Raw genomic sequence first — 20,150 nt, 5'->3', positions numbered from 1 at the left:
GCAATGCGGAGGTTAATTATGCAGTGCTGGACTCTGGAGCCCCTTGCCTGGGTTCAAACATATCCCAAGGACTTGGGCAGAGGGAAGGGAAAACGGAGGGGCAAGGAGAGGGGGAAGCCCAGGGGTAGAAAACAGAGGAGTCCCTTGAGCAGAGAGGTGGAAACTGAGAGGCAGAAAGCAGGGAGGCCAAGTGTGCTGGTTTGAAAGAACACATGTACCCTAGAAAAGCCATGTTTTAATCCTAATCCCATTTTGTGAAGGCAGCCATTTCTTCTAATCCCTATTCAGTACTGTATGTTTGAATCTGTAATTAGATCATCTCCCTAGAGATATGACTGAATCAAGAGGGTTGTTAAACTGGATTAGGTGGAAAACGTATCTCCACCCATCTGGGTGGGTCTTGATTAGTTTACTGTAATCCTGTAAAAGAGGAAACATTTTGGAGAATGAGAGATTCAGAGAGAGCAGAGAATGACATCACCACAAGAAGCAGAGACTCTACCAGCCAGCGACCTTTGGAGATGAAGAAGGAAAGCACCTGGCGGGGAGCTTCTTGAAACAGGAAGCCAGGAGAGAAAGCTAGCAGATGACCCCACGTTCGCCATGTGCCCTTCCATTTGAGATAGAAACCCTGAACTTCATTGGCCTTCTTGAACCAAGGTATCTTTCCCTTGATGCCTTTGATCGGGCGTTTCTATAAACTTGCTTTAATTGGGACATTTTCTTGGCCTTAGAACTGTAAACTAGCAACTTATTAAATCCCCCCCTTTTAAAAACCATTCTGTTTCTCGTATATTGCATTCCGGCAGCTAGCAAACTGGAACACCGAGTGACAGGGGGTGCAGGCCCCACGCCCTCCTCCCTCTGTGGCTCCCCACTCTGAACTCTAATGGGTACCTTCTCTCCCCGGGGACCCCGTGTCTCCCGCATGCACTCTGAGCTCTGCGCCCCCAGCCTGGGGTTGCGTGCACCCCTCTCCTGCGGATGGCTCCCCGCCTTGCGCGCTGCCCCTGCTCTCACCGTGACCTTCCACTTGCTCTGCTCCAACCGCAGGGTGAAGTTGGCGACCAGGACAGTGACCACCTTGGTCACGCTGACCTTCCCGTTGCCCCAGGCCACGTTCTCCTGCAGGACAGCAAACGTATCCAGGCCAGGCCGGGCCCCGCAGGTCCGAGCCAGCACATAGATGCAGGTGCCCATGAAGTCGAAGCGGCGGCCGTCGAAGGTGGTGTAATGGGGGTCTCCCATAGCCTCGCAGGTGGCCGAGCCCAGGGCCACGCAGCCCAGGACGCCCCCGGAGGGCTGGCAGGCCTCGTGGGGGCCGCAGGTGGAGGGCTTACAGGACACCAGGCCGCCCTCCTGGCAGTGGCAGAGGGAATCACACCCAGGTCCGGGGTGGAAGGTCCGGCCCGACGGGTAGTAGACGCCCTGGTGCAGGCAGCCGCAGGAAGCCAGGGGCACGCAGGACTCGCCGCTGAGCACAAAGCCCTCGTCGCACACGCAGCCCTCGTGGCAGTCGGAGCCACAGCCCCCGGGCACTGGGAAGTCCCCACAGGACAGTGGGCAGCCGTGTGAACAGGCCTCGTAGTGGCTGTGGGGCGGGCAGCGCAGCGCTGCAGGGAGAGGGGCTGTCAGGGCGGAGAATCCCAGTTCCCCTCCCCAAATCCCCTCTAGGGTATGAGATAGACGTTTTCTCAAAGCAAAAACCGAAACGCTAAACCTGAACGCCATAATGCCTCTAACTTTGTTGTCCAATACAGTGGGATGTTTATATATTGAAGTCAAATTAGATAGAATTAAATTGTAGCTTCAGTGCTGCAGTTGCACTAGCCATACTTCATGGGCTCAGCAGCCACGTGGGGCTGGAGGCTATCCCTTATTGGGCAATGCAAATGCAGGCTATTTCCAACAGCGCCAGAGTTCTACTAGCCTGGTCTGTTCACAGGAGAATCAGGCAGACAGGGAACAAATTCAATGATACCGCAAGGAAGCACCTAGCCAAATCCAGAAAGTGGGACATTGCAGGACCACTGAACTGGGTTTTTTTCCCAATAAATAAATAAATGGCATGAACAAAAGGCAAGGGCAGATAGAGGGATAGATATGTGATAAAACAAGTAGTAAAATATAAATTGTTGAATCTACATGGTGGATATATGGGTATTCACAGGAAAATTTCCAACTTTTCTGTAAATGTGAACAATTTCACAATAATATGTTGGAGGAAAAAGGTAGAGGAGCTACTTAGAATAGAAGAGCTTTGAGGGATCTACCCAAGCAATGCAGTATAGGGATTTGGTTTGGATCCAGATTCAAACAAAGAGTTTTTTTTTTAGACATTGGGAGAAATTTGAGTCTAGGTTGGATTTTAGACGATGTTAAGCATTTAGTGTTAATTTTGTTACATATAATATTTTGTTGCATATAATAACAGTGTTGTGGTCATTCTCCTTAAAAGTCTTTATCTGTTAGAGAGATTATTGGGGTGTTTATGAAAGAACTTTTTTGTCTGGAATTTGCTTTAAAATATTCTAACAAAATAAATAAAAGAAAGGCGGATAGGAGGAGGCGGAGGTAGAGGAAACAAGAATGGCAAAATATTAGTAACTGAAAGCTTATGCTGGGTACAAGGAGTCAGGCTCCACCCCAGGTCTCCTTCTGCTTGTCTAAGCTCTCCCAACCCAGTCACCTAGAACTTCCAAGAGGTACAAGGACAAGGGTAGTTTTAAAGAAATAAAAGATCCTCAATTTCTACAAGGTCACTGAGCATAGTGGTTAATGGTACAAATTCAGGAGCCAGCTGACCTGGGCTCCAATCATACCACCTGCTGTGTGACCTCAGGCAAGTTACTTAACATCTCTGTGGCTCAGTTTCCTCATCTGCTAAATGGGCATAGTAACGATCTTGCCTTTCAGGGTGGTTGTGAGGATTAAAAGAGAACCAGGGAGCCCTTAGAAGAGGGCCCTTTCTGAAACGATTGGCCTGAGAATGTGTCGGTGATGGAACTGCTTCTCCTCGCCCACTGCCCCTTTTACAAGCCTGCTTCTTGTAGAAGAGAAGGCTGCAGCCTCAGACATGCCCCAAATCTCAACATGCTGTGCTGCCCTGGGGTGTGAAAACCTCTGGGGAAATAAAATAACTATTTCAAATGTTGGTGCAGATGGGGAGATAATGAATGACTAATCATCACGACTAACAACTTGGTTCCAATTCTTTGCTCCCAACAAAATCGAGGGAAAGGCTCATAGAATCTGATGAGCACAGATCAGAAAAATAGGGTTTTATGGTGTCTCACTGTTGACTGTCTTCCCTACGACTCAGAAGGAGTTCAAAGTTTAATGTGAATATGCTCTACCAATACTCCTTCGACTCCCATCCATTTATCAATGTCATATTGATAAGCATGAAAAATAGGATCAGAAGTGATGCTGACCCATGTTTCATTCTATCAATATACATGAACTGCTGGGGGAAAACCATCTCACTAAGAGATGCTTTTCCAATACATTTTCCTTTCTTTGTTTAATATTTTTAACAATCGGGTACTGTTTTTGTTTCTATTTTTTTTAACACTTAGAGTGTTATGATCACAGGGATTTCTCAAAAAATTTTAACTTTTATTCACAAATGGATGCTTTGTGTGGTAGAAGAGTGTCACAGGGGACACTGACAGACTGCCATGACCACCCTTGACTCTGGGGCTTGGCCATGGTATTTGCTTTGGCCAATGGGACATTAACAAGCATGATGCTGGGACTTGTATACTGGGACGTGTACTCTGGGGCTTGCCCACTCTTGCCACTCTTGGGAATCTTAAGACCACGATGTGAAGAAGCCTGGGCTAGCCAACTGGAAGATAAGACCACGAGGAACAGAGACAGGGAGTCCCAGCTGAAACACCCCCCCACACACACAAACCAACCAGGCCAACAACCATCAGATGCGTGAATGAGGCCATCACAGATCACCCGTCCAGCTGAGCTGCTGGTAGACTGTAGAAATTTAAAAAAGCTGGCCCAGAATAGAGGACCAACCCACAGATCGTAAGAAATAATGACTGTTTTAACGCACTAAGTTTGGGGGTTGTTTGTTACACAGCAAAAAGTAGCTGATGCAGAGATCAAAAAACAGACTCACAAGTATGTTACATTAGGTTAGATTTTGTTGGAATTAGAAACCACCGCAGTATCAGTTCCAGGAGGGCTGGGATTTTTTTTTCCTGTTTCTTCCCCTATTTATTCCCAATGCTTAGGACAGTGCCTGGCATACAGCAGGTGCTCAAGAAATATTTGTCAAATGAATGAATGAATATACATTGAAGAAGAAAAAGGAATGATGTGATATTCATGTATGTATTACGTATTTTTTTTTCAATTGACAGCAGTGTTTACCAAATTGCTACCTGTTGGATACATTTAAAAGTGACTAAGGGAAATAATTTTACTTTAAAATGTCAATATTATGCTAATAATTCTGGAAACTAGAGGATAGGGATATGAGGCTTTATTACCCTATTCTTTCTATTCTTGGGTCTGTTCAAAATCTCCCATAATAAAAAGATTTTTAGAAGTTAAAAGTTACCATTTGTTGGAAATTACATCTTTTGTAAGTATTTATAGTTAGAATGGAAGACTAGACTTTCCATTTAAAAATGGGAAAGGGAAAACATATTGTATGGTTCCATTTATATAAAGTTCAAAAATGTTAAAATCTGGACTATTAGTCACTCCGTGGGGCACAGTGCTGGGAACAGGGTGTGAAGAGGCTTCTGTGTGTGTGTGTATGGGGTGGGGAGGGGCTGACCATGTGATTTTTCTTTTTCTTTTTCTTTTGTTTTCATAGTCTTTTTCTTGAAGTTTTCATAGTCTTTTTCTTGATCCAGGGACTGGTTACACAGGTTTGGTCTCTTGCTGAAAATTCATCAAGCTGCTCACTTAACAGTGTGTGCGTGTGTGCCAGTCTGAAAGGATTTATGTATCCTAGAAAAGCCATGTTTTAATCCTAATCAATTTTATGGGAGCAACTGTTTCTTCTAATCCCTATTCAGTACTATAGGTTGGAAACTTGATAGGTTCTCTCCACGGAGATGTAACTCACCCACTTGTGGGCATTAACTCAAAAGTTAATTTCTCAAGTTACTCAAATTGTGGGTATTAGCTCAAAAGTCAATAGAGGGAGATGTGACTCCACCCATTGCAAGTGGGTCTTGATTACTGGAATCCTTTAAAAGAGGAAGTATTTTGGAAAAGCCTTGAGATTCTGAGCTAGCAGAGAAGGACGACAGAACGACGAGAGAACCGCCGAGTCCACCAGCCAGCAACCTTTGGAGATGAGGAAGGAGAACACCCCTGGGGAGCTTCACGAAGCAAGAGGCCTGGAGAGGAAGCTAGCAGACGTCGCCATGTTCGCCATGGGCCTTTCCAGTTGAGAGAGAAACCTTGAACTTCACCGGCCTTTCTTGAGTAAGGATAACAACCTCTTGCTGGTGCCTTAATTTGGGCATTTTTATAGACTTGCTTTAATTGGGCCATTTTCTTGGCCTTGGAATTGTAAACTAGCAACTTATTAAATTCCCCTTTTTAAAAGCCATTCTAGTTTTGGTATATTGCATTCTGGTAGCTAGCAAACTAGAACAGCATGTTTCTGAACATGTGTATTATATTTCAATAATTAAAATTGAAACTTAAAAATGCGGTGAGGGGATGCATAGCTTTCCCAATTTCTTCAATAGGCAAGCAAACATGTCTGCAGACCATTCCTGGGCCCACATCTGAAGCAAGAGTCTCAAACTGACTGCCCAAGGGGCTGAGCAGATGCTATAAATGAGTGAAGGAGGCAGGTGGGGACCAAAGGAGAACTGGAAAGGGTTCCTTCTAAGGGCAGCACCCCTGCACACTTCTGAATCAGCTGCCATGTGGAAATTGGACCTGGGGCCACCAGCTATATTCAGTCATTAAAAAAATATTTACTACATGCCCCCATCTATGATTTTCTAGCTGTTGTGATCCTATACATGGAACTTAACCTTACTGAGTTTCCATTTCCTTATCTGTTAAATGGTATAACCACAGTCCCTACCTCACAGGGCTACAGTTAGGAATCAATGAATCACTGATATTTATACATTAATGAATATACATAAGGCTGAGCCCCCCCCCACCCCACCAGCTGCCATCCCGGTACTCACGGCAGAGGTCCTTGCTCCTCCAGGGGTGCACGGTGGCCCCAGCGGCCTGGCACAAAGCAGCATATGTGGACAACGCGTCACACAGCGGCTCAGACTGGCCTGGCAGCAGGCAGAGGTCGTAGACGCAGTCGCGCACAGCACCCTGGGGGTCTACTTTGGCGTGGCACTCCCGGAAGGGCCCCTTGGGGTCCGCAAGGACCCCACACTTCTTCTTGCTCTGCAGCTGCTCAGCCACCAGGGAGTCCAGCTTGGGGCAGTTGCCTGCCTCGGTCGCCCCGCAGCCCGGCCTCGTCTCCTCTTGCCAGCTCTGCCCGAAGGCCAGCTCATTGGCAGCCTGGCCCCCGCCCCGCAGCGCCAGGTCATCTTCTGGGTTCCCGTTGTAGTTCCCGCAGAGCCCACACACGGCCCCAGCATAGCTGCCAGGCACTTTCACAGACACATAGGCATTCCAGTCATAGATGACAGTCAAGCCAAAGTCAGTGCGCACGTAGGCCTTATCACCCTTGCGGAACATCTGTACCTGCCCATCTGCTGCACGGAAGGGCAGGTACTGAAGGACTCCATCCACCTGGGTCAGGAGGGGGAGACAAGCCGTCAGGGTGTTCGTGGCTCTTTGGCCCACCCCTTGCTCCCTCGACTCCAGCTACCTGGCTTGCTTGTTATTCCCCTGAGCACCTTATGCTCCATCCCACCTCAGGACCTTTGCACTTGCTGTGCCCTCTTCCTGGAGGAAGAAGTCCATTAGTCTTCACTTGGACACTTCCACTTCATTTATTAGGTCTCAGCTTTGATGCAAATCCTTTACTATGGCCTACAGGCCCCAGTTGACCTGAGCCCCAGGTTTTATCTCCCAGTGCCACCCCACCCATCACCTCTGCCCTCAATCAGCTCCAGCCCAGCAGACATCTTGATATTCCCCTGAACTGAATTCACCAAGCTCAGTCCAGCCTCAGGGCTTCTGCATTTGCTATATGTCCTGCCTGCAACCCTCCCACCCTCTCCCACGTCCCTATTCTTTATTTGGCTTTCTCTCCTGCATCCTTCCAGTCTCAGCTTAAATTAGAACCCGTGCTTGTCCTCACTTCTCTGACTTCTTCTCCTAGCAACCACTCTGCCCCGTCCCCCCAACCCTACTGTCTCAGGTGCAGCCTTGCTGGTATCCATGCTCTTCTCCTGCAGTCCAGTGTCAGAGCCTTTACACCTGCTATTCCCTCTGTCTAAGGAACCACCACTCGTCACCTGGTCCTTCAGATGTCAGCTTAAATCACAAGTCCCAATCATAGGCCACAAAGCCTTGCCTGTTCTTCCATCTCACTCTCTCCTCACTCCTACTACTCTAGCTTCAGTGGTCTCCTTGCTGGTCCTCAACCCCTCCCATTTGTTCCTGCCTCAGGGCCTTTGCATCTGCTGTTCCTTCTGCCTGGAACATCCCCTTCTCTCCCTGCCTGTTTCATCTGTTTCTTCAGGAGAGGCAATAAAGAGTATAATAAGAGTATGGACTCTGGAGCCAGACAATCTGGCTTCAAATCCTGGCCTTGCCGCTCACTAGCTATGTGACCTTGAATAGGTGACTTGCCTCTCTGTACCTCAATCTCCTCACCTTATAAGATTAGCTACTTCACAGGGTTGCAGTGAAAATTAAATGAATGAAGCACACAGAAGTAACAATATATGTTGGCTATTATTAGTCAAGCCTCTGTTTAAATGTCATCCCAAAGAGATGGGAACATAAATATTCGTAACTATGCCCTTTGCTTTTTAGAGGCTATTCTGTGCCAAATGCTGGGCTTTATGGGCAGGATTTCACTTTTCTCTGGGGTTATTGCAAGGACTAAGAGTTCAGGCTAAACAAATGGTTTGTGGCGATCCCTGGCTCACGGAGAGTTCTCTATCTTCCACTTTCAATTTACCCCCTCCACAGGGAATGGGCCAAAGCCCCAAACTGCTCAATAATCCTTACTAGCTATTGTTGTGAACCTCCCAACCCCACTTCTCTTCTCGATTTTTATCTTTTTTTTTTTTTTAAGAGAAAATCAGTGTTCTTGACCTCCACCAGGTATGGATCCTTTAAGAATCCAGAGAAAGTCACAGACCCTTGGCCCAGAAATGTCTGACCACAAAGGCCTCTGGGTCTGAGAAGTTAATCAGGACCTCTGTTCCTCCATGTACCTTGTATTCTCAACCTTTTATGTCACTTTACTTTTTGAAAATCCATCTGCCTCCAGGAGAGTAAACAAGTCTACAATAGCCAACATTTACTGAACACTTGCTGGGTGTTCTCTTTTAAAAACACCCTACTAATATCGACTCACCAAATCCCTACAACCACTCTGCTCAGTGGGCCTGTTATTAACTGGGTTTTACAAAGGATAAAACTGAGGCCGGCAGAGACAGAGTCACAGTCAGGGAGAGGCAGGGCTAGGCTGGCTTGGGTGCCCCAGCCTTAAATACTGGCCACAAAGTCTCCTCAGGTCCTCCTAGCCCGGGGTCCGGAGCCCCAACTCTTTCAGGGAGCATTGCCTGCCCCTCCACCCAGCCCGCACGCTCACCAGCACTTGCCCAGGGTACTCCCGGCGCACGGCCACCTCCACACCGCGGGCCTGGACGCGGGCGGCTCGCGTGTAGCTCACGGTCTGGCTGCCGCGATGCTCATTCTCCACTAGCACCCGGAAGGTGGGAAGCCCCTCGGCCTGACCGCACGCACCGACCAGCAGGTACGTGCAGGTGCCCATGAAATCGAAGCGCCGCCCGTCGAAGCTCACGTAGTGTGGGTCCCCGGACGCCTGGCAGCTCCCGTAGCGGTGGGGGTAGCAACCCAGGAGGCCGTTCTGGACTTGGCAGCGCTCGCCCGCCGGGCAGCCCTGCGTGTCGCTGCAGCGAACCTGCCGCGTGGCTCCGTCGCACGTGCAGCGCCGGCGGCACTGGTTGTCAGCCCACACCTTCTGGCCCGGCGAGAGCTGACGGCCCTGGTAGGTGCATCCGCACGACGAGGTGGGCACGCAGGCGTCGCCGCTGGCCGCGAAGCCCGGGAGACACACGCAGCCCTCGACACACGGGAGCCCTAAGCAGTTGGAGGGCGAGGCCGCTGGGTTGCAGGAGGCTGGGCAGGCGGGGCCGCAGAGCTCGTAGCGGCTGTTGGCCGGGCAGGACAGGGCTGCGGGGAGACGAGGGAGTCCGCGTCAGGCCAGCGTGGGGCCCCGTCGTGCGGCGGCCAGTTGGAGAGGGCCGCGCCAGGACTTCCCTCCCCAGCCCTGCTCCTCCTTCAGAGCTCCCCATCTGTGCTGGTTTGAAAGAACGTATGTACCCTAGAAAAGCCATGTTTTAATCTTAATCCCATTTTGGAAAGGAGGCCGTTTCTTCTAATCCCTATTCAGTACTGTATGTTTGAAACTGTAATTAGATCATCTCCCTGGAGATGTAATTCCATCAAGAGTGGTTGTTAAATTGGATTAGGTGGAGACATCTCCACCTGTTTGGGTGGGTCTTGATTAGTTTACTGGAATCTTATAAAAGAGGAAACATGTAGGAGAATGAGAGAGATTCAGAGAGCGCAGAGAATGACATAGCCACAAGAAGCAGAGAGTCCACCAGCCAGCAACCTGTGGAGATGAAGGAAAACACCTCCTGGGGAACTTCATGAAACAGGAAGCCAGGAGAGAAAGTTAGCAGATGACACCGTGTTCGCCATGTGCCCTACCAGAGAGAGAGAAACCCTGAACTTCACCGGCCTTCCTGAACCAATGTATCTTTCCCTGGATGGATGCCTTTGATTGGACAGTTCTATAGATTTATTTTAATTGGGACATTTTCTCAGCCTTAGAACTGTAAACTAGCAATTTATTAAATTCCCTTTTAAAAAGCCATTCTGTTCCTGGTATATTGCATTCTGGCAGCTAGCAAACTAGAACACCATCTCAATTAATGTGCCATTAATTTCCCTCCAGGTGCTCAGGCCCCAAGCCTCAGAGACATCCTTAACACCCCCCAACCCTCCTGCCCGTCCCCATTCACTGGATGACGAATCTGCCAGCACAATCTGTGAGCTCCATATTCAACATTTAGGCAGATTCTGCCTCTTCTCCTCTCACATTGTCTGGGCCCTGGTCCCATCCTCACAGCCACCTCTTCCCAGGTCTCCCACCCCCACAGCCTGCCCCCCATCGGCAGCCAGGGGGAGCCCGTGAACACGTGAGTTAGATGAAGGTTCTCCTCTGCTCAGAGCCCTCCCCTGACTCCTTCTCCTTCAGGGTAATAGCCCACGTCCTCAGAGCCTCACAGGATCACCCTTCTGCCCTCCACCCTGCTTACTCGCCCCGCGTCTCACTCTGCCCCAGCACAGTGGCATCCTCACTGTACCTCCTGCTCTCACCTCAGGGCCTTTGCACTGGCCGTCTCTGTCTGCACTGTCCTTCCCTCAGAAATGGAGCGCAGCCCGTGGTTAAGGGCAAGGCCCCTGGAGCCCGGATGGCCTGGGTTCAAATCCCAGCTCTTTCCTTCTTAGCTGTGTGATCTTGGGTAAGTGACTCAATCTCCCTGTGCCTCAGTTTTCCCTCCAGTAAAGTGGGATAAGCATAGTACCAACCTCCCAGGGTTACTGTGAGATTAAATGGATTAATCCATGTAATAGAGAAAGTGCCCCAGAAGCATCATTTTTTTCTCTTTACTGTCTGCATTGCATTATCCAGGTGTCAGGTCCAGTGCTCAGAAGGGTCTTCCTTCCCTGACCACCCTCCTCATGCACCTCCTGGTCATTTCTATTACATGACATTTATCTCATTTGCTCTCTGAAGATATTTACAGCTTAGGTGCTTATCATCTGTCTCCCCACGTGCTCCCCCAAGACAAGTTCTGTGAGAGTGGAAACTTGGTCTGTTTTAGTCACTGCTGAGTCCCCAGCATGCTGTTCCTACAGCCTGGAACCCTCTTTCCCCTTCCTTTTTTCTGGCCAGTACCTTTAGGTTGGACATCCCTTTCTCTAGGAAACCCCCCAGGCTGGATCAAACCTGCTCTGGGTGACCATGAATTTCTCCTATCCCCTGAACCCTCTGCCTGTGCCTCCCCCATCCCAGCCCTGGCCCCCTCTGGGCTGTCCCTCCCTAGTGATATGCCTGCCCCAACCTGAGGCTCAGTGGGGGTCGAGCATGGCTGGCTTGGCCATGGCTGTGTCCCGGCCTTGCCCAGCACCAGGCTGAACCACAAGTGCCCTGGGTTGAGCAGACAGATACAAGAGGCCCTTTGTCCCCCACCAGGGGCTCCCATTGCCCACCCGTGGCCTCACTCACGGCAGTTGGCTGATGTCCTCCAGTCCTGGATAGAGATGCCAAGTTTCTGACAGGCCTGGGCATAGGCAGTGAGGGCACGACAGAGGCTGGGCCGTTCCCCGTTGGTCAAGCACACGTCATATACACACTCTTCCAGGAAGGGCTGGGGGTCCAGGGTGCCATGGCAGGCGGCAAAGGGGCCAGTGGATAGGGTCAGCATGCCACAGAGCCGGTCTCCCTTGTAGTGCTGGGCCTGGCCTGCGGTGCAGGAGGGACAGTCATTCTGGCAGCCGTCCTGGCACAGGTAGTCCCCATCGTCCAGCTTCCAGCTCCTGCCCAGCTCTACGGGGTCAGAGGCCTGCTCCATGTAGGGCGTTAGGAAGTCGTCCGTGGGGTTGCCGTTATAGTTGCCGCACAGCCCGCACACCTGGTCCTGGAAGCGCGCGGGCAGGCTCACTGCCAGCTGATGGTCCCAGTCATAGGTGACCACCAGCCCGAAGTCCAGCTCCACCACGGCCTGCATCCCAGTCTGGTACACATGCAGGCGCTCCTCGCTCAGGGAGATCGGCAGGAGCGAGCGCTGGTTGTCGATCTGCAGGAGGAGCAGGGCGGGGGCGGTCAGACCCCGTGGGCTCTGGTCTTCCACGCTCATCTCCTCCCACGTGCTCCCTGCCCTCCAGCTGCCCTAGGACGCCTACGTCACTCCACAGTCCAAGCCACTTCCCACCTTAGCTCTTGCCATTCCCACAGCCAGGAATGCTCTTCCCCAGATGTCCACGTGGCGCAGCCCCTGATCTGCCCCCAAATCTTTGCTCAAAAGTCACTTTCTTGCTGAGGCCTTCCCTGACCACCCTATTTTAAATGACCGCCCCTCCTTTCTCCCTATCTACCCTCCTGCTCCCACCCCCACCCCCCAGAGCTACTCACCTTCTAACATCCTATATAATTTGCCAATTGTATGTTCATTGTCTGTCTGACTGCACTAGAATGTCTGCTCCACAAAAGCAGGTTTTTTCCTGCCTTGCTCACTGCTTTCTCCCCAGTGACTCGAACAGTGCCTGGCAAAAGATTTTGAATCTGAAGCTTCCAGAATGTGCTGCAGATTGGTCCTCCAGTGAATGAGAGAACTGGTGGGGCTGGGGAGCATCAAACCTCTTAACCCAGGTGGGAGATGAATAAAGTCACTGCTGCATTCAGTAGACGTTCCCTGGGCACACTCTGTGCCTGGCACTGTGCTGGGAGATCCTGATGAGCAACACAGACCCAGGCCCTGCCCTCATGGGGCCCCAGCCACGGAAAAAGACCTGTCACCAGACAGTGAAAGCTCAGAGACAGCAGGACTGGGACATGGGAGGCACAGGCAGAGGGTTGGGGCCAAGATGGGGGAGACACGGGAGGCTAGAGAAAGGGCCAGACACAACCTTGGATGTCAAGGAAGGCTTCTGAGAGTAAGGGACAGTTGAGCTGAGCCTTAAAGGATCTGTAAGAGCTAGCTAGGAAAACAGGGAGAGTGGAAGGTATTTCTGGGCAAATGCCCTAAGTGGCGAGAGAGCCTGCCCAAGAGAAAGGGCGCCTGTCTTTCTGCCCTCCAGCTCATGTCCCTCTTCCTGAGCATCTCTTTCTTACTCTTTGTGCCACACACATCTGCTGAGCCATGGCAGAATGGAGACCTGAAGACTGGGAGTCGTAGCCAGGAGGATGGAGTATGGGGAACCGGCAGAGGGGACAATGTAGGTAATGGCCCGAAAGTCAGATGGAGCAGCCATTCATGCAGGCACTCGGCAGAGCCTCCGTGAGCCATCTCTGCTGGGCTGTGTAGGGGACACAGCAGTGACTGAGCCAGACCAGGGCCCCATCCCCTGTCCCTGGATGGGGACAGACATCCCCATCCAGGATGTCTGTCCAAGTCTGTCTTTCCACTAAGACCTGTGATTTCCATTTGTAAATGACACAAGTGATCTTTGTGCATGGCAGTAAACTTAGAAAACACACATGAGCAAGAAGGAGAAATCACCCATATTGCCGTAGACTTGCACATTCACACACTCACACACACATTAATAGATCCTGCCAGATTTTTTTCTTTTAAATACATGTATCCTTTTCAAAAAATAATGAGACCATGCTGAAGTCACTATTTCATGAACTCTTCTTTTTTCTAAGAACATCCTGTATATATTCTACCAAGAGCCCTAAACCTTTCTCAAGTCACCGACCTCTATGTGGGGATCTGATAAAAGCTCCAGCCCCCTCTCCTGGAAAAATGCACAGTGTGTAAAAAACTCTGCACGTAATTTCAAGGTATCGGACGTCCCCCCGAGTGTGTCCTCAATCTCTCTAGATCTCAAGAATACTTACTTTAATTCAATTACCAATGTAATCCCAGATCCCAGCGTACTCACAAAATGAAGGAGGTACAAGAATATGCATTGTAACATTGTTTGTAACAGGAAACAATATGTCCATCCAGAAGTTACTAGTAAAAGGAACAACCTTCCAACCAATAGATAACTGTGCAGCTGTAACAAAGAACAGGGAGCTGTCTATCCACTGATAGGAAACAACCAGAATACAGTGTAGAAACATCTCCAGAATGTACTGTAGCAACAGCTCTAGAATCTACTGCAAAATGCAAAACAGTAAGGTACAGACAGTGCATGTAGCATACTATCTTTTGTTAAGAAAGGGAAGAAAGAAGAATATATATGTTCATATTTGCCTGTGTTGGCATAAAGAAACCTTAAAAGAAATCTCAAGAAAACTGGTTACCTATGGAAACTGAGGGAGTGGGGGTGGGGATGGGGGGGAGGAGACAATGACAGGAGTAGGAGTGAGATTTTTCAGGGTCTGCCTTTAAATTTTGAGCCATGTGAGTGCTTTACCTATTAAAAAAAGATAACTGCACCAGCATAGAAGAATTTCAAAAGCATTATGCTGAGCAAAAGAAACCTTTCACAAAAGAGTACTTTGGATTCCGTTTATATGAGGTTCTTGAACAGGCAAATATACTTGATAGTGGGAAAAAAATCAGAACTGTGGTCGTCTCTGGGGTTGGTCGGGGATTGCCCAGGAAGGGGCATGGGGAATTTTTCAGGGTAAAGAAAATAGTCAGCATCTTGATAAGGGTTTGGGTTGCATATTTGTCAAAGCTCTGTGAACCAACACTTAAGATGTATGAATTTTATTATATATAAATTTTATCTCAAAGGCAAAAAAAACTATAATAATAAGATATTCTAGTTAATGATATGCTAGAGTCATTCATTTATTTGACCCAGTTATGAATTCCTGTCCTCAAAAAAAATTTTTCCATGATTCTCTCCTTTTAAAAAAATATATGTGGTCAAAGATCTCTTTCTGACACTTTTATAATAGAGAAAAACTAAGAACAGTATAAGTATTCATAGCAAGTGAACAGTTTCATAAGTGCAGGTACATCCATATAATAAATACATCCTTTAAAATTATGATCATTTGGAAGGTTAAATGGCAGCAAAATTCTTTGGGCATAATGCTGATCAATACCTAATTAGATTTAAATTTGTATATGTAGCTAAAAACCATCTCCAGTGGTTGTATATAGGTATTTTTCAAAACATCCTTATACAACCTCCCCTCCCAACTACGTATTCTAGTTAATGATATGCATGCTGAAGTGTTCAGATGTGAAATGTACTGACATCTGGAACTTAATTTTATTTGCATCAAAAAATAAGGGGGGGAGAAATGTGAGAAAATAAGGTATTAGTGGCTAAGAGAGTTCAAATAGAGTTGAGAGGCTACTCTGTAGGCTACTCTTATGCAAGCTTCAGCTAGATATTGCTAATTACCATGGTTTGCTAAACTCCAACCAAAACCATTCCTGTCATCCCTAAAGAACACTTACGGCTTATTCTGAGATTCTACAAAAGTTTCATGCATTAAGATTACTTTCCAGAAACCTACAACCTCCAGATAGGTTTCTAGGCCAGTTAAGTCCTAAAACCCAGAGGGACCAGCCTCTCCAAGAATATCAACTCATTCCATCCTTCGATCCTATATTAACAACACACCTTACCAACATAAAAAAGTTAAAATGGGCATAACCCAAATACCCCTAAAGATTGGGAGAGGGATCAAAGGAGAAGGAGGAGTTAGAACAGAGAAGATAAGATTTAACAAATGAGTATAACTACTAAATTGATATTTCTTTTAGTCTCCAGTGTCTTGGAGCAGCTAGAAGGAAAGACCAAAAATTGTGGAACTGTAACCCATAACAAATTCTGAAATCTGTTCTATAATTACTCGTTACAATGTACTTTGAAAGCTATTTTTTTGTATATATGTTCTTTTCACAATAAAAAATGTTAAAAAAAAATAAGAGGGGCTATCAAATGAACAGAGGGATGGATGTGTGATAAACAGGTAAGATATCACCTGTAGAATCTAGGTAATGGGCATATAAGTGTTCACTGTACAATTATTTCAAGTTTTCTGGATGTTTGAACATATTCATAAAACATGTCGCAAAAAAGAAAAAAAAAAGGTCGAGATTGCTTTAGCCTGCTATTTGTATTGGCTGAGTAGTGATCCATTTAGCAGAGGTAGTACAATCTAGGAGACTCAGGAACCAGCTTGCCAGAGTACACAGCTCAGGTTCTTCCTGGCTGGAAGCCCTTACCTCTCTGACCCTCAGTCTCCTCCTCTGAAAGTGTTACTACCGGTGCTTGCCTCTACAGAGTTGTGAGCATTCAATGCATTTAGGCATGGAAAGTGCTAAGAGATCCATCTGGCTCATAATAAGGTGCTCAATAAACTTAGGGGTTTGTTCACTTAAAGAAATCCCCTAGTTTTGTATATTTAGATAGTCTTTTTTTTCTTTTGCTATTATAAACCATGTTGGCATATGTTGTTTTTTTATAACCATATCCCCATGCAGCCTTAAAATTTCTAGAAGTGGAACTACAGGATAAAAAAGGGGGTGTTAAGGTTCTGTTACTGATTTTCAACCCTCTTCCTCCTTCTTTCCCTTATTTATGTGCACCTTCCAACCCACGGGCAAAGGGCTCATTCAGGTTTGGGGTCTGACACCCGGACCCTACGTCCGCCTTCAGACTGACGGCTCAAGGGCACTAAAGCCCTGAAGCCTCGGGACACTCACCCGGGCATAGCCAACCTCCCCGCGGGCCAGCGACACGGTATGGCTGTAGGCGCGCACGGTGACCAAGCCCACGAAGGAGACGAGGCGGCTGCCCCGGTGCTCGTTCTTGGCCTCCACAGTGAAGGCCGGCAGGCTCTGGTCCTGGCCGCACAGCTCCACCAGCGTGTAGGAGCACGTGCCCATCAGGTCGTAGCGGCGGCCATCGAACGTGGTGTAATGGGGGTCACCCTGCGCGCGGCAGGTGGCCGAGGACTCCTGCCGGGAAAGCTCAGCTGGGGAAGGGCGGAAAGGAAGAAAAAGTCAGGAGTATCCGTGGAGGGGGTGAGCGTGGGAGGAAAGGAAGGCTGGATCCTCGCCCTTGGGGCGTTCCCTCACAATTGCCCATTTTAGAAGTGGGGAAACTGAGGTCTCGGATTCCCTAGCTAAAAATTTCACTTCCCTGGGTGGGCCACGGGTGGCACAGTGGCAAGAGTTCTCCCCGGCCATGCTGGAGACCCGGGTTCAATTCCCAGTGCCTGCCGATGCGGTCGGGGAGGAATTTTCATTTGCTGTGGCAAAGCTCAGCCCAAAATGCAGGAAGGCAGGAGCAATCATTGAAATGCTAATTTGTTTGTTCTCTCTTCCTGTCCCCACCCTCCCCAAAACACTTCCCTATCTCCCCATCCAGGGAAAAGGCTAAGGGACCTTCTTTTTAAGACAGAGACTGTTTTTGTTTGTTTGTTTGTTTGTTTGTTTGCGGGGGCAGGTACAGGAATAGGACCAGGTCTCCAGCACAGAAGGCGAGACCTCTGCCTGCTGAGCCACCATGACCCACCTGCAGAGACCATCTGAAGAATGGAAATGACAGTGGCATCAGGCTGAAAGGTTCCAATCCTGGCTCAATGAGTTATGTGATGGCAAGTTCTTCAAACTCTCTGTGCCTCCGTTTCCTTCTTTGTAACAAAAGGATGATAATACCTTCCTCGTGGGGATATTTCGGGGTGGGATCGGGAAATCAATGGTGTAGGTTTAAATAAATTGAAACAGGCAGGGTTTGGAATGGAATCTGGATGTTTATAGAATGTCACCTATCATAATTAATCACCACCCCGCCTTCATTCTACCTGACTGTCCTCATTATTCAAATCCAAAGTGGTCCCTTGGAGTCAGGTGGCTTCCCTGCCCCAGGGTGGGGTGAAGATTTTTGCCAGTGCTGGGAATCTCAGTGTTTGGGGTCCTACCTTGATGGAGGGGTTTTGGGGAGAGTACAAAAGAAGAAAGAGCCCTTCCTTCCCCGCTTTCCAGTCTGTAAAAGTTCTTGCCTTCTGATCCCTCATAAAAACAGTTCACCCCTTTCATAGCCCTATTCACTTGCCAGGTGCCCCTTTAAGTGCTTCACGAATGTTCACTTTTTCATCCCTCAGTACAGCCCTGCAAGGTTGGTTCAGTTACTAGCCACAATTTACAGTTGTGGAAACTGAGGCCCAGAGAGGTGAAGTCACTTGCCCATGGTTATACAGGCAGAGCTGGAATTTGAACCCGTGGCATCTCTGTACCCTCAGATGCCATGCGGCACTGCCTGGTAACAACTCCCAGACAGGCTTGAGCCTGAGGTCTCACAAAGTGGCCTGGAGCTAGATCTGGGAATTAAGTGTGTTAAAATGTGAGGCCCCTAGAACAGTACCTGGGATATTGGGAGACCCCTCCCTCCCCCCCCCCAGCATGGTAGCCATCATCATTATTATTATACTTTTAGATCAACTGAGTTTGGGCATAAACTTTCCTGTATGAGGTGGGGGAAGCAGCAGTTAGCAACTGGTATAGCTGTATCAGCTGCTAAAATAATAAAAATATTTCCAAAATGACTCCTAAGAAGTGACTGGCCCAAGCCACCCAGGGATCTCCCTGCCCCTCGGCATCCTAGCTCTTCCCTAGGACCCCTCCCCCTCAACCTCACAATGGCAAGGGTGATGCTGGGCACCACAGAGGCTTCTAGGACCCTCTGCAGTGCTCTGGATGGCATCTCTTCTGCCTGATCGGTGTTCCGAGTCACACTGGTTGCAAACTATTTAGAGTATCATTCCTGGGCAAATACAGGGGTGGGAGGGGGTGGGAAACCTTAAGCAAGCATGTCAGGGAGGATGGAAATGGGCGGCTGGGAATAGCCCAGATAAGCCAGGAAGAGGAGCAGGTGAGTGGGAAGGAAGGAAAAGTGAGAGGGGGTATAGAGGGGTTACGAGGTGGCCAGGACCAACCAGGGGTCATTTGCCATTACTCACTCCGGCAGGCAGCTGCTGTCCCGTAGCCCACACTCTCGGCCAGCCCAAAGAGGAGCAGGCCAAAGTCGGTAGTGGCTTCGGCCATGTGGGTCCTGTCGGCAGCGCCAAGGTCCACCTGAGCATATGAAAACTCACTGCCTGGCACAGCCGACCAGGTGAGCTTGGTCCCCAGAGCCTGCCTGTCTATGGTCAGCCCTTTGGTCTCCTTCGTCTTGGCCACCAACAGGGCCACACCCACAGAGTCAGGCATGGTCTGGAACAGGTAGGCAGGGCAGTAGGTCTCCACAGAGGGGATCAGGATCAGGTAGGGGTCGTAGGTCATGTCGCCCTGTGTGGCACCCGTGCCAAACAGCAGGACCTGGATGCCCTTGTCCGCAGACACGTAGAGTGGGCGGGATACCTTGATCTCAAATACTGCCATTTCACCCTCCTGCAGCCCACGGGAGCCGGCAGTGCCCCCGTTGTTGTAGGTCAGCTTCGTGGCCTGGCTGGCCATGACATAAACCAGATCATAGAGGGTCTGGGAGGCCAGAGGGGGCACCACATACTGGGTGCCCCAGCCGGACGTGGGCAGCAGCTGCTCCATCATGTGGTCGCAGTTCGTGTGTTTCTGGGCACAGCTATGGCCAGAGAAGACAGCCACGGGGCTGCTGGCTGTGACCTTGGATCCTGTGAGATCAGCCGTGCTCTGTAGCTGGGCCACAGTGTACGGCTTCAGAGTCACGGTCAAGGTACTGCCCAATGGGTGGAACTTGCCCTGGAATGTCACTGACCCCTTTAGCCGGACACTGACCGAGGCACCTGCTGCCCCGGCCACCACCGCGAACTCCTTGATATTGCTGGTTGAGGAGCTGGGGGGTGTGAACACAAAGTACTCAGTGCCCAGGGTGTGGACAGGTTGCAGCAGCGACACCTGCGCTGTGTTGGGCTTAGAGTTTATGGCCTGCACGGAGATGGGGCGGTTGGAGTGGACCACCACCACCTTCTGGGAGGTTTGGCTGCCGCTCAACTCAGCCTTGGAGCTGATGTTGACCACAGCCGACTGCCCAGGCTTCACCGTGACCTTCTGTGAGGTGCTGTCTGCTCGGTTAAGGATGGAGACAGAGGCGGGGCTGTTCGTCAGGCTGGAGATCACGAGGCGGAGGTGAACCGGATTGTAGCCCGCCTGGTAGTTCTGCAGAAAGGCCGCGAGGAATTCTTCCCCCTCAGTGTTCTTGGTTTCCACTGAGGCCTCCTGGGTCAACCCTGGGGTGAGAAGACACGGCCGTGGGTGCATTTACCTAATCCTCCCTCTTGCCTAGTA

The 20,150-nt window shown here is 49.4% G+C and overlaps 1 protein-coding gene across 1 annotated transcript in view; it reads right to left on the bottom strand.

Moving 5' to 3' along the window:
• The window catches only part of FCGBP (Fc gamma binding protein), a 39,689-nt gene that overhangs the window by 18,107 nt on the left and 1,432 nt on the right, over window positions 1-20,150 (bottom strand). Inside the window, exons 2-7 of the mRNA XM_077131868.1 lie at window positions 18,848-20,092; window positions 16,590-16,861; window positions 11,471-12,041; window positions 8,738-9,342; window positions 6,189-6,756; window positions 1,021-1,613 (exon numbers count right to left, since the gene is read on the bottom strand). Coding sequence (XP_076987983.1) covers window positions 1,021-1,613; window positions 6,189-6,756; window positions 8,738-9,342; window positions 11,471-12,041; window positions 16,590-16,861; window positions 18,848-20,092 — 3,854 coding nt within the window. The remainder of the gene's footprint in view (window positions 1-1,020; window positions 1,614-6,188; window positions 6,757-8,737; window positions 9,343-11,470; window positions 12,042-16,589; window positions 16,862-18,847; window positions 20,093-20,150) is intronic.

The sequence above is a fragment of the Tamandua tetradactyla genome, chromosome 16 (genome assembly GCF_023851605.1).
Source record: "Tamandua tetradactyla isolate mTamTet1 chromosome 16, mTamTet1.pri, whole genome shotgun sequence".
NCBI lineage: Eukaryota > Metazoa > Chordata > Mammalia > Pilosa > Myrmecophagidae > Tamandua > Tamandua tetradactyla.
The sequence above is the reverse complement of the archived record's forward strand: the minus strand, read 5'-3'. Positions and strand labels throughout refer to the sequence as shown.